Source organism: Lynx canadensis, chromosome X (genome assembly GCF_007474595.2).
Source record: "Lynx canadensis isolate LIC74 chromosome X, mLynCan4.pri.v2, whole genome shotgun sequence".
Taxonomy (NCBI): domain Eukaryota; kingdom Metazoa; phylum Chordata; class Mammalia; order Carnivora; family Felidae; genus Lynx; species Lynx canadensis.
In genome coordinates, this window is record NC_044321.2 from 120,269,210 (window position 1) to 120,282,923 (window position 13,714).

At 48.5% G+C, this 13,714-nt stretch overlaps 1 protein-coding gene across 6 annotated transcripts; it reads left to right on the plus strand.

Annotated features, from left to right (window-relative positions):
- The first annotated feature begins 3,249 nt into the window (after positions 1 to 3,249).
- ZNF275 (zinc finger protein 275) lies at positions 3,250 to 13,714 on the plus strand. Of its 6 annotated transcripts, none has more exons than XR_003966557.1 (7): positions 3,250 to 5,620; positions 5,702 to 5,781; positions 6,085 to 6,193; positions 6,900 to 6,970; positions 7,193 to 7,281; positions 7,594 to 10,958; positions 12,527 to 13,714. XR_003966557.1 is itself a non-coding variant. In XM_030305289.1 (6 exons), exon 6 carries the CDS (start codon positions 7,652 to 7,654, stop codon positions 8,777 to 8,779), a length of 1,128 nt encoding a protein of 375 aa, XP_030161149.1. In that variant the 5' UTR covers positions 3,250 to 5,620; positions 5,702 to 5,781; positions 6,085 to 6,193; positions 6,900 to 6,970; positions 7,190 to 7,281; positions 7,594 to 7,651; the 3' UTR covers positions 8,780 to 13,714. The 6 variants fall into 6 exon arrangements, 4 of the variants coding, with proteins under 4 accessions (XP_030161149.1, XP_030161148.1, XP_030161151.1 ...); XR_003966558.1 differs by having other exon boundaries at positions 12,951 to 13,714; XM_030305289.1 differs by having other exon boundaries at positions 7,190 to 7,281; positions 7,594 to 13,714.

Below are 13,714 nucleotides of genomic sequence, written 5' to 3' on the forward strand. Positions count from 1 at the left end.
GAAGGAGAAGCACAGTAGCAAACACACAGTAGGTGCTCTGTAACTGAAGGTTTGCACCATTTAACATGCCCCTCCCCCCACAGTTTCTCCCGTGTCCACTCAGTGCCAGGGGCTCCTAGAGATGCTGGGGATTCCAGGGGTGACCAAGAAAGAGCAGGTCTCTCTCCTGTGGGAGGTGACATTTCTCCTGGGGAGTCAGGTAAAAACAATTTCAGAGGATTTTTAGGTAGTGAAAAGTGTTACGAGTACATCGTGATAGGACAGGAGAGTGAAGACACTTTGAGGAGGTTGACACTTGAATGAGGCCTAAATTCTTAGAAGGAACCTCCTGTGGCATGTTCAGAGCTCTGAGGGGCATCACCTTGGCATATTTAGGACAGAATGAATGCCAGAGTGTCTGGAAGGAATGACTAAGATGCGGGATGAAGGATATGGGCCTGGTGGCCTGGGCCAGGGTCTTTTTAAGGAGTTCAGGCCTTAGGTCTTTGGCTTGAGGACAGTGAGACAAGTTTATAACAGGCCATCTTTCTCAGAAGGTAAATGTGAGCTATTCTGTCCATTCCACTTGTGAGCAAAAGCTCAATGTCAATGGAAGTGAACTTTTTCAATGAATTATATAAGTAATCTCTGACCAGTTTGTTTTGTATTGGAAGTCAAAGTCAAACCAGACATCAAATATATACCAGGAAGAATCCAACTGCCCAGAGGGGGCCCTACCCAGGTGACAGTGGGACATGGAGGGCTTGGCTGCTGGGTACCTAGGGCTTCACTCACACACCAAGGAACCACCCGTGCTGGGCAGTGGGTTAAAGATGGGAATGGGGCTTCTGTGGACATTTAGACCAAAGGAGGCCTTCTGCTCTCACCCGTGCATGGCACTGAGAACCTGGGGAGATGAACCCAGCAAGTCCCAATCCCATGGTCCTATCTCTAAGCTTTCTGGAACTGCCCACACATTCCTAGCAGCCCTTTCCCCTGTATCTACCTTGACCATGTCAGTATCTCAGGATGTTGCTCAGCTCCCAGGGCCATTCCCCATTGTCTCTCTGGCCTTAGCCCTGCCCTCTTGCATGGTGAGCATCTTTCTTATCTAAAGTCTACCCAAATCTCTTAAAATTGTTATTCTTTTCTGATTACCAAAGAAATACAGCTTGGTCACTAAAAATTCACATGTTGCAGAAACAGAAAGCAGAAGACCATTCTAAACCCAGACTCTTCTCCAGTGTGGCACATGTTACAGTATAGGTGTGCTCATTTCAGCTACAAGTCACTCTGTTTATTCCTTTTTTTCTCCTAAAATGCAAATATATACTTAGCAAGTCACTCCCCTTCCCCTACGCTCTTTGGAGTTTTTCATAAACAGTTATGGTCAGTCTACATCTTCTATGAAGGATTTGCATTTTTGTAATCTGCATGTCATCCATATTGGCCACCTGTTGATTTTTTTTGCATTTTTTTTTCTTGTTTTCTACCACTTGTTGATTTTATGTTCAAGATCTCCAGTTTTCTTCCTGCTCTGAGTTCTAGGACCCTTCAGTAAGGTCTCCTGAACACTGCACCACATTCACCATTCACCCTCTCTTCTTATTTTGGTCCTTGGGATTATTTAGACCCATAGTATATTGTTTTCCATCGTTTTATTTTTCACCTATCTATGCCTTTACATTTAAGGCCTTTATATGTAAAGCTTCTTATAGACATCATAAAGTTGAGTATTGTTTTTTTAATGCAGTCTAATAACCTCTGCCTTTCAATTGGAGTGTTTAGTCCATTTACATTTAACTTAATTATCCATGTGCTTGGATTTAAGTTTGCCATCTTGTTGTTTGTTTCTTTTTGTCCCATCTGTTCTTTTTCCTTTGTTTCTTTACCTTTCTTCTTTTGGATTTTTTTTTTTTTTTTTTTTAGAATTGTATTTTATCTTCACTACTGGCTTATTAGCATGCATGAGAGTCTTGGAGGGCTTCCTAAAACACACAATCGTATGTTTTACTTACAGATATGTTATAAAACCCCACACTACCTTAATATTATTATTGTTTTAAATGATCAGTTATTTCTTTTAAAGATTTAAAAATAAAGTAGTGGGGGGTCCCTGGGTGACCCAGTCAGTTAAGCGTTCAACTCTTGGTTTTGGTCAGGTCATGATCTCACAGTTCATGAGTTCAAGCCCTGCACTGGGTTCTGCACCAACAGTGCAGAGCCTGCTGGGAATTCTGTCTCTCCCCTCTCTCTCTGCCCCTGCCCTGCTTGCTTTCTTTCTCAAAATAAATAAACTTTTAAAAAGTAAATAAATATATATAAATAAAAATAAATGAGGTAGAAGTGTTTTCTACTTCCTCACATATTTACATTCCTGTTCTTCTTCATTCCTTTGAGTAGATCCAGGTTTCCATCTGGTATCATTTTCCTTCACCTGAACAACTTTCTTTAATATGTCTCATAGTACAGGGGCGCCTGGGTGGCTCAGTCGGTTTAAGCACCTGACTTCAGCTCAGGTCAAGATCTCATGGTTTGTGAGTTCAAGCCCCACATCGGGGTCTCTGCTGTCAGCGCAGAGCCTGCTTCAGATCCTCTGTCCCCTCCCCACATCCCACACCCCTCACCCCTCACCCTCCACCCCCGCTTCTCTGCCCTTCCCCTGCTCACGTGCTCTCTCTCTCTCTCTCTCTCAAAATTAAATAAAAACATTTTTTAAAAATATGTCTCATAGTACAGGTCTGCTGGTGACCAATTCTCTCAGCGTTTTGTCTCAAAAGATTTTATTTGCCTTCATTTTTAAAGGGTATTTTCCATGAATATAGGATTCTAGGTTAGCAGGGTTTTTTTTTTTTTTCCTTTAGCACTTTAAAAATGTCATTCAGGGGCGCCTGGGTGGCGCAGTCGGTTAAGCGTCCGACTTCAGCCAGGTCACGATCTCGCGGTCCGTGAGTTCGAGCCCCGCGTCAGGCTCTGGGCTGATGGCTCAGAGCCTGGAGCCTGTTTCCGATTCTGTGTCTCCCTCTCTCTCTGCCCCTCCCTCGTTCATGCTCTGTCTCTCTCTGTCCCAAAAATAAAATAAAAAAAGTTGAAAAAATAAATAAATAAAAATGTCATTCAGTTGTTTGATGGCTTGCAAATTTTCTGATAAGAAGTTACTCTTTGTGCCTCTGTAAAGAACAGGTCGTCCCCACCCCCCACCCCCCACAGCTGCTCTAAGATTTTTCTCTTTATCACACTAGTTTTCAGCAATTTCATTATGGTGTGTTTTGGTGTATGTGTGTGGTTTTTTTGGTTTTGTTGTTTGTGTGTTTAGTCTGCATAGGGATTGGTTCTCATCAAATTTGAGGGAAAAATTCCAGCCATCATTTTTTCAACTATATTTTTATCCTTTTCCCTCTTTTCCTCATCTCAGATTCCAATCACATATGTGTTAGGTGCTTTTCTGTTATCCCAGGTCACTGAGACTTTTTTAAATATCTTTTTTTTCTTTCTGATCTTCACTTGGGATAGTTCCTATTGCTATGTCCTCAAGTTTTCTAATATTGGAGGGGAGGGGATTCATTGTCTAATCTGCTGTTAATCACATCCAGTGAAATTTTTATTTTAACTATCATAGTTTTCACCTCCAGAAGTCCCATTTGGATCTTGTTTATATTGCCCATTTTTTTCATTATGTTTCTGTTTTTCTTTCAATACTTATACATAGTTCAACTAGCTGTTATCCTTGTCTGTAAGTTTCATTTTTGAGTGTTTCCTATTGACATGATTTTCCTTGCCATGGGTCACATTTTCCTGCTTCTTGGCATTTCAGTAATTTTTTTCTTGGATGTTGGACATCATAGAGATTATATTGTTGAGTGTCTAGATTTTGTTGTTTCACTTTGAGAAGTGTTGGACTTCCTTTTTGGGAGGTAGTTATTTATGGAACAGCTTCATCACGTTGAAGCTTATTTCTAAGCTTTTCTAGAGCAGGTTCAGGGTAGCTGTGACTCCAGGGGTCAGTCAGTCGTACTACAAGGCCTGGCCCCTCTGATTCTATACTGAATGCCCTCGGTGATCACGGAGGACTCTCTACCCTGGCTGGTTGGATACTGAACATCTCCCTACCTTTGTGTGTCCTGGAAATTGTTCAGCTTAAAGCTTCCTGGTCATTCTTTTCCTAGTCTTTGGGAGTTTTATTATGCACGCATGTTAGGAAAAGTTCAAGGGGAGCCTTCTGCTGATTATTTTGGAGCTCGTTTTTCCTGCATAGCTCCCTCCTTTCTGGAACTGTGTTCTGCAGCCTCTAGCTGCATCAGCTGCCCCAAATGCTAGTCTGTGTCTTGATGGAGCCACCAAGCTCTGTTTGAGTCCCCCCCTTCCCTACACTCTCAGTCTGGCAGTTGCCTCTAGGCAGAGCCGGGGCAATGATAAGACTCATCTCCATTGTGTTTCTTCTGTTGGGATCATGATCCAGCACTTCCTGCTGTCCAATGTCTGAAAACTTGTTTCACAGCTATTTTGTCCAGTTGTCTACTTGTTTATGGCAGGACATCATTTGTTCCTTGTTACTCTATCATGACCAGAAGTGGAAGTCTCTGTCTATCCCTTTTAATATAATATCTAATTTTATGCAAAAGTCTTTCTGGAGTATCTGGGTTTTCTACTCCGTGAGCTACTGGAAAAATGCCTCCTTCTCAGTCAGGTCTGGATTGAATTGAATTGACTTGATATCAGAACAGAAACCATAATCCTGTTTCTTTGAACTCACTGAAATGGGAGGCCTATGATGCATACACGTTTGTGGTATCTTAATTACAATATTTCACATATTTTGCAATCTGGGAGAAAAAGGTAAATTGTACATATCGTTCAGATCTTTTATTTAGCAGCTTGGTATTTGAAGATCTTTTCTTTGCGGCTTCTTTTTTTCCAGCAATTTTGTTCAACTTTTCATTTTGTCAGACATACCACAGAAATGGTCTGGTCTGCATCTCTCTTGCTGTCACTTGGTTCATTGTTTCAGTTGAATGGGGTATGGCCTCTAAAGGGCCTTGCTTCTGGTCAAGAAGACATAGCTTCTCTTGCCTCCAGTGGCCCAATCTGGTTTTTCTGTTGCCCCTACAAAGTTGGAAAGGTCTCTCAATTCTCACTTAGTTAGTTCTTCTGATATTCTTTTGGGGAAGCTTCGTTCCTGGGCAGTGTGAGCACTGACCTCTTTGAGGCCGGCTGCTAAGGAAACCTGCGGCCGGCCTGTCTCTGAGAGTCAGTCTCGCTACCATTCGTTCTGCATCTGTGTCTATATTCTCTGGGCTGTTCCTGGGCCAACATTCATTCGTTTTGTTTGGGTTCTCTCTGGCCTGCCTGTATTCTCTGCTAGCCTGTTTTCTCCACTGTTTGGGGTCTGTTTTCTTAGGCATACCTGTGGCTCCGGCTTGTCACTCAGCTGCTGTGCAAGAGAAGACTGAATAAGATTTAAAACCAGGGAAAAGGAAATCACTAGTCTTGTCCTAGGTGACCCAGAGACAGGGCTATTGTCACTCATGGCTCTTTTCACTTTCCTTAGCTCTGCCTGCCCCCCCAGGGTCTTGCCCTTCCCCAGGATGGACCCCCAGGAAACCAGGTCCCGGCAGGCCCTCTTGAGATCCTTGAGGCCCAGGTGAGCTGTGCTTCCCCCTGCCTGGCTTGGGAAACTGTCACTGCTCCCTGAGTCTGCCTTAGCCTCTACCTCTTTTCCCAGCATGACACACTACAGGACTTGAACCCCTGCTGCTGCTTTCCATCGCTCTGCTGTCCTCCTCAGAGTCTACCAAGAAACGGGTACCTGCTGGGCTTGTAATTCCCATTATGCTGGTGCGGGAGCTGCATTTCAATCCAGGAAAGTGATTGAACTGGGGTCTCTTGGGAAGACAGTGGGAGGCCAAAGCGAAGGCCATGGCCCAGGTCTTCTGGTGCTTGGTTAGATTCTCTTTCCAGGATTTCTTGACGCTTGTGCTTAGATCTCCACGCTAGCGATGCACATCTACTCCAGACCCTCACCTCTTATCCCTGCTGTTACTAGTGCTGCCCCTGCCTCATTCTAGAATGCACAGAAGGACTGCTTATCCCTGGGAATTCTTACAGGATTCAGTGACATTTGATGACGTGGCCCAGTACCTCACAAAAAAGGAGTGCCTGAGACTGGACGCTGAGCAGAGGACACTGGCATACTACAGGAATGTGAACTCCGTGGGTAAGGATGCCCCCGGCCCTCCACCAGCTTCCCCACAGCTTCGTGGTCCTGTGCAGCCGAGTGAGGGTTGAGGAGCACCTGGATTACCCCTACACAACCTTGCCTTCTGGGGGCTTATGCCCCCCTATCCTGGGGATCAGCTGTAAGAAAATGCAAAGGGTCTGCCAACCCTCACCATTTCAAATTGGCAGGGCCCCCTCCCAACTCCTAAGGGCATGGAAAGAAGCCTCCTCAGGTTTTTACTGGGAAAGAAATTAGAACAAGGTGGCCACTATCATTTGGAAAACTTTTTTTTTTTAATTTTTTTTTTTTAACGTTTATTTATTTTTGAGACAGAGAGAGACAGAGCATGAACGGGGGGAGGGGCAGAGAGAGAGAGGGAGACACAGAATCAGAAACAGGCTCCAGGCTCTGAGCCATCAGCCCAGAGCCTGACGCGGGGCTCGAACTCACGGACCGCGAGATCGTGACCTGGCTGAAGTCAGACGCTTAACCAACTGCGCCACCCAGGCGCCCCTGGAAAACTTTTTTTTTTTTTAATCCTAAATTGCACAAAAACTGAATGGCCATTTTATTACAGTTTGTTGTTGAGAGAGAGATTGGCACGACAAGGCCCTATGCCCTGTTGAGGGCTGCACATGGTGGGAGGGGCGAGACTGCTGAGTCAGTTTGGGAGTCGTGGAACAGTAGGACTTTCCGTTTGCAGGCACTGAGGAGTGTGAACAGGCAGAAAGGGAGGACCAGCTCTTCACAACAAGTCCCTGGCACTCCACCCAGGTGGGCCCAGACTCTGCCTCATCCAGTCTCTGGCGGGAGCCAGCCCTTGGGAAAGGGCAGGGATGAATGAGTTGCCTGAGGGCACAGCCAAGCTACGTATGCTTGGTGGATTAAAAGAGTTTCGACTTTGAAGGCCATGCGCCCCGCTCCCCCCCCCCACCCGGCTGTGTTCTGATGGCATCTTTGGCTGCCACCAAAACCCTTTTCCTTTTCCGCCAGCAGGAGTTCCTGTTTTGATTGCTGCCTGGCTCCTCACCTGGTACAAGGCCACGTGGTGCTGGCATCTGAGCCATCCCTGAACACAGACTGAGGTAAGCATTCCGCCGAGTGCAAAAGAACCCTGGAAAGTGCGAAGAAACTGTGGAGGAGGCCCCCGCCGAGCCTTTGGGGAGGGGGTGTGGCTGCTTCTCAGTCACAGGAGGGGAGACCTCCTCAGCACCCCTTTGGTAGGGGGCATCCAGCAGTGACACCTTTCTGCCCCTTTCCCCTGTAGTCCTTGCTTCTGGTTGGATGGGCACTGGCCACCTTGCTGCGTGGTCTCTGGGCCCTGTGCTCAGCAGCTGTCTCAGGAGGAAGGTGATTGTTGACCAAGGAAAGTAACCTCCTTCCCTCCTCCTCTGCAGAGTACAGTGTCTTGCGGTGCCCGTCTCCAAAAGCATCTTGGTGACACAACAGCAGAGAATGGGTGAAGACGCTCAGCCCCAGGAGATGGCGTCCACCAGCTCCCCGATGGCCGGTGCACCCAGCCCTGAGGTCAAACAGAGCAGAGACTTGGAGGGGAGTGGGGGGAGCCCCCAGAACCTGCCCATAGAACATCACTTTGCATGTAAGGAGTGTGGGGATGCCTTTCGGCTCAAGGTCCTCCTTGTGCAGCACCAGAGAATTCACAGCGAGGAGAAGGGCTGGGAGTGTGGCGATTGCGGGAGGGTCTTCAGGGGCGTCTCTGAGTTCAACGAGCACCGGAAGAGCCACGTGGCTGCAGAGCCCCAGCCGGGGCCCAGCCGAGCGCCGGAAGATGCCATGGAGGAAAGGGAGCAAATGGAGAGGGAGGCGAAGCCCTTCGAGTGTGAGGAATGTGGGAAGAGATTCAAGAAGAACGCGGGCCTCAGTCAGCACCTGCGCGTCCACAGCAGAGAGAAGCCGTTTGACTGCGAGGAGTGTGGGCGGTCCTTCAAGGTGAGCACCCACCTCTTTCGCCATCAGAAGCTCCACACTTCCGAAAAGCCGTTCGCCTGCAAGGCATGCGGCAGGGAGTTCCTGGATCGCCAGGAGCTCCTCAAGCACCAGCGCGTGCACACCGGCCACCTGCCCTTCGACTGTGACGACTGCGGCAAGTCCTTTCGGGGTGTCAACGGCCTGGCCGAACACCAGCGCATCCACAGCGGGGCCAAGCCCTACGGGTGTCCCCACTGCGGCAAGCTCTTCCGGAGGAGCTCGGAGCTCACCAAGCACCGCCGGATCCACACGGGCGAGAAGCCCTACGAGTGTGGCCAGTGCGGCAAGGCCTTCCGGCAGAGCTCCAGCCTCCTGGAGCACCAGCGCATCCACACCGGGGAGCGGCCCTACGGCTGTGGCGACTGCGGCAAGGCCTTCCGGGGGCCCTCCGACCTGATCAAGCACCGGCGGATCCACAGCGGACTGAAACCCTACGAGTGTGACAAATGCGGGAAGGCCTTCCGGCGGAGCTCCGGCCTGAGTCGCCACCGGAGGACCCACAGCGGAGCGAGACGCTGCGAGTGCAGCGAGTGTGGCCGCGTGTTCAAGAGGCGGGCGGCACTGCAGAAGCATCAGCCAACCCACCATGACTAGACGAGGCCCCGAGGCCCACGGCCCCAAGGCCGGCGGCGGCTTCCCGCGGGGCGCGAGTCCCTAGAGGGGAGGGCAGAGTCAAAGGAGATGACCAGTTTTGTAGCACTTATGTCTGTTCTCGTCCAGAAGGTTGAACCCAATTTATACCGTCACCAGCAATTTATAAGTGCACACGTTTCCCATTTTGCCTGTTGAGAGTTGCTTCTACGACATTCTAATTTATTTTGACTCGTTTAACTGGCAGGAAGTACCCTCAAGGTATTTGACACCCACGGGCCTTGAAGCAGGAGAAGGAGAGAAGAGACACCTGCCTGCGGGGGTGAAGGGGCTCGCAGGACCTCTTCTCCAGGCCGCTCCCTCAGGAGCGACTCAATGACGGCCTCCGTGTGACGGGACCCCAGCTCTCCTGGAGAGAACAAAGCCCCAGAGTCGTTTGGCCTACTTGAATTTATAAATTTTTAGGGATGTAAATAGAATACTCAAATGTCTTATAATATTTAATTTATTAATTCAGTTATACATGCATATTGTAAATCACATACTACATAGAATAATATATTAATTTAGAAAAGCTGCCTGTTTTCCCTCACTCCGTTCCACAAGATCATTTTATCCTAAAGCCTCACACGCAACTCTGACCTCACCATCTTCCCCAACCTCGCAGCCCCCTCTTGAGTCATCCAACAGTTTCAAAGCACATCCAATGGCTTCAACTCATCCAAGCTGTGTGCCATGTAGCACTGTGACAATCCCTGCACAAAGCTCTCGCTAGAAGTTTCCTCCCAAGCCATAAGTACCTGTTCACATAACATTAGGACGATTGTTGGTTTCTTCAATTTGTCCTGTAGCCCTACAACATAACCACTTGATGTGTTTGCCTTTTCAAATGACCTTTAAAAGACTTTTTTGAAGCATCTATAACTTGTCATTGTGAGGTCATACTCTTAGGAATAAGTACTGAATCTGGGTTACGTTTCTTTTGCATCCATTTTTCTTGAACCAGTTCATTCCAGTGACTTCCACGTGTGTCCAAAACTAGCATCGGTTGGGGTCTGTTCCAGGCTAATAGGTCTTGTCCTCAAGCAGCACTGTTTTCTTCAGAATTAAATAGCTGAGGGCACCCCCGTAACAGGGACGTCTCCAGGACTCAAGTATAAGGTGATGCCTCTTGTTCGGGAATGGTAGCCTCTCATACAGAGCCAGCCCTCTGTTTCGAGCTCTGTAAAACAGGGGCGATCCCAGGACTACCCCTAAGGTTATCATGGGAACTGTGATGCCACGCCTGGCCCGAAGGCACACACTCAGTGAAGGTCATCTCCTGTCATCACCATAATTATTGCCGTCATCCTGTGACTCATTAGTACCAGAACTGGGGATGGACCCAGGCCTCCTGACTCCTAGTCTCATCTTCTTTCTCTCGTGCAATGACTTAAATACTGTTCCTGTTTCCTTGCATGCAAACCGTATGTTCATCTCCTTTGACCAGTTATCAAGTTACCTTTGGACATAATGACTTTATACAGCAGTCCTTTCTACATCGATTGTGATGGTCTCTTTTCCAGTTTTATTGCTTTGCTCTTTGGAGCAGTTTTATTACATTTTTGTTGTGCGAGCTCTTAATTTTTACATACCCGGGCATTCACTGTTGTCCGTGAAGCCGTAACTTTCATTGCTTCAGTAGTTAGATATGATGATGTTTTTTTCTAGAATTTTAATTACAAGTGAAAAGTTGAAAGCCCTGCCCCACCAGAAGGTGGATGCACCAGGTGGGCAGGCTGGATGGGAACGGGCCCTAGAAGCAGGCTCTCTCCTCATCCACGATGCGGACTCTGCATGTCTGTGGGCAGTACTTGACTATCCAACCTGGCCACTCAGACACGCGAGAGAAACTTCCATCTCGGATGGCCAGAACATTCTGACTGTTCCTCAGTATAGCCCTACCTGGCAGCAGCAGGGCTGGGCCTCAACTAGATCAATGGGGCGGTCCAAACGTGGTCTTGGCCACAGCTGGCTGTCCTCCAAGCTCCTGGGAGCTTTGGCCATGCCCAGCACGGATTCAGTGCCTGAGAAGCAGACCCACCAGAGACACATCTCCTCGAACACAAGAAGACTCACTTGACCGATGCTGTCATGTGGATTGCATCCTCCTCCTAGCGAGTGACTCTGGAACTAGAAAGAGGTCAGTTTGGTGGCTTTTGCTTTGGGCAACTAGGGGGAAATTCACCCACGTGTTCTGATGTTACCTCCCGCAGCCACACCCAAGGAGCAGCAGAGCAAAGGCTCGGAGAGGAACGGCGCCCCTCCGATGCCCGATGTGGCCTGGTGATAGAAGCTGGCCACCACAGGCCTGGGCTGTGACTTGCAGCAGCCATGCCCGGGAGGGGTGACAAAAGAAGGGTTTGGAGGGCACCGATGCCCTTCTGACGGCCTGTGTGGCATAGAAATAGAAGCTGGTCGTCCCGGGGCCAGGCTGTGACTTCGACAGTCTCCCCCAGGGGGAACAGCAGCAAGGGCTGGCCAGAAACCTGGCCCCCGGTGGCCTGCAGAACCCGCAGGTAGAAGCCAGCCATGCTGGGGCTGTGGTGTGACTTCCCAGCAGCCGCGCTTGGGGGGCCTCTCGAGGGCCCACAGAGGAAGCATACGCTTCTGAGGGGCCCGCCAAGGCTGAGGCCGAGCTTCCTGGCAGGCACATCTGGAAGAGCTCCTCAGGCCCCCACCCTGGGAAGCAGGGTCCCATGGCGACCCCTGTGACCTTAGCCAGAAGGTCCTCTGGAATGGCCCCCCGGGCCACAACGGTGGCTCTCTGTGACGTCTCCAGCCTGACCCTCAGGCTGGAGAGAAGCCAACAGCACCTGTTACATAGCAACTCCTTTTGCTCTGTGGGCTTCAGTTCTCGCAGTAGTTGTGAAACTGTGTCTGCCATCACCGCTTCCTTCGGCATCAGTTTTCTCTTTTCAAGCTGTCAGGACGTGTTTGACACCACTGTCATTCGGGAAAGAATTTGACATTCACGGGGGGCAAGTCTGGCAGCTTTCACTGGGAGCGCTCTGCCATTTCTTGCTTGTTCGCTAGCCATATGTCAGGTTTTATGAAGGATCCAGATACAGTATTAACTCAGAACCTAGCGTTGTCATCACTGCTCCCTCTCTCCCAAGCCAGGACACGGCATCTTGGCATCCTGGCCGCCTGTCCTGCCCTCCTTGACTTTTTTCCATTCCCCGTTCTATAATTTTCTCCCAAACCCTCTTCTAGAGTTAACACTAAAGACTGCATCTTCTCTGTCACTGTGTTTGCGGGTGAAGTCTGTGCTCTCTCCGGCGCAAGCAGTCTGTGGCTTTAACGTGTGTCCTGTAGTTGTGCCAAGTTCAGTTTTTGCCTCTGGTAACTTGGGGGTGGATTTTCTTGGCTTCTGTAGGTATACTGCTACATCAGATGCAAAATGTGATCAAGCTTCCTATTGTGTGGGCTCGTCTATGCATTTGTGTATCTACCTCATTTCATTTTTTCTTTCTAATCACCCGTGTTTCTTTTGCAAGGGAAATGAAGAGCAGTTGGGTTACATAGAATGCCGACTCGCATTAGAAATATATCTTTTTCTTATATTCTGAAAGAAACCTTCCATTGCTTTTATTAAAGTTTTGAATACTTGCTGAAATTTTTAAATGAAAGTTCCTGTTTACCATTTTTGCTGCTTATTAAGATTAACTGTGTTGATTAGTTGTGTCTTACCCACTTCTGCATTTCCAGAATGAGCCCCACCCAATCACAGAGGGTACCTTTGTCTCACAGTACCTTTGGCATTCCACGTGCTCTGGGCTTCAGCCCTGTTGTGTGCCCTGTGACCCTCACTCCCCTTCCAGGCCACACTAATCAAACCAGAACTGAACACTTGACTCAAGGGCAGCACCTGGTCATCAGAGCTGGCTGGCAACGACAGGCTGGGCCTTTCGGGTTCTCTGTGAAGTGCAAACAAGAAAAACGAGAGAGAATCTTCTCGTTGGTATTGGAAAGAAGAGGGAGCCACACATTTAGGGGAGTTGACCCGATAGGTGGCACCAGCTTGAAGATCCTGCTAAGCACTCCAGAGCTATCTCCCTGAGGCAGTTCACGCCCCATCATGTTCTTGGATTTCTGGCAACTGCCCTCACCAGTTCATTTGTGTCCCCACCAGAGACTCCCTTGACCTGAGCCAGCCTGATTGGGTCTCTGCTTTTTGCAATCTGTCAAGAGTCAATTGCCTTTTACCAGTTGGCTGCTTCCTGAGAAGAATCACATGGCTGGTTTCCCTCATGTTCTACCCGACTCGAGTTCGTGGCCCGAGTCCCACCTGACTGTTGTAGACACCTGTTTAAATGTGGTACTCTGTTCACTCAGATGGGGAAAACCTATGCCTTTTAGTCTCAATGAGTTTGACCAATGCCTCTGTCCGGGTGTTCCTGTACGGATCCCATGTGTGCCCCATGAAATGAGTTAAGTCAACACCCACCCTGTTCTTTATTTTGGAAGTGTCTCGCTACTTCCAGAAAATCTGTGAGATTGGGGAATTGAGAATTTCTCTATTACTAGTATACTTACATTCTGTACTTCTCCTCATGGTATCAGTTTAGCTGTTTACTTTGGAAACTAGAAATGGTCTCTTTTAACTTGGCCTTTAATGTTATTTGCATATCTAAGAAGAGTAGCTGTGTCTGCCCCAGTCCATGGTTCATTTGTTGGCGCTTTTTTCTCATCCCTCCCTGATCTCCTTAACTTGTCTGTTTTATGGCACTTACTATAATCAGCCTTGCACTAGAGCTTCGCCCTCCCCACCCTCTCCCACCTGTTAGATTGTGAGCTCTTATAAGACAGGGGTGACCCTTCATGTCTGATTCCCCTACCAGATCTAGCACAGTGCCTTGCATCAAGTAGATTTCAATAAATATATGTTAAATGGCA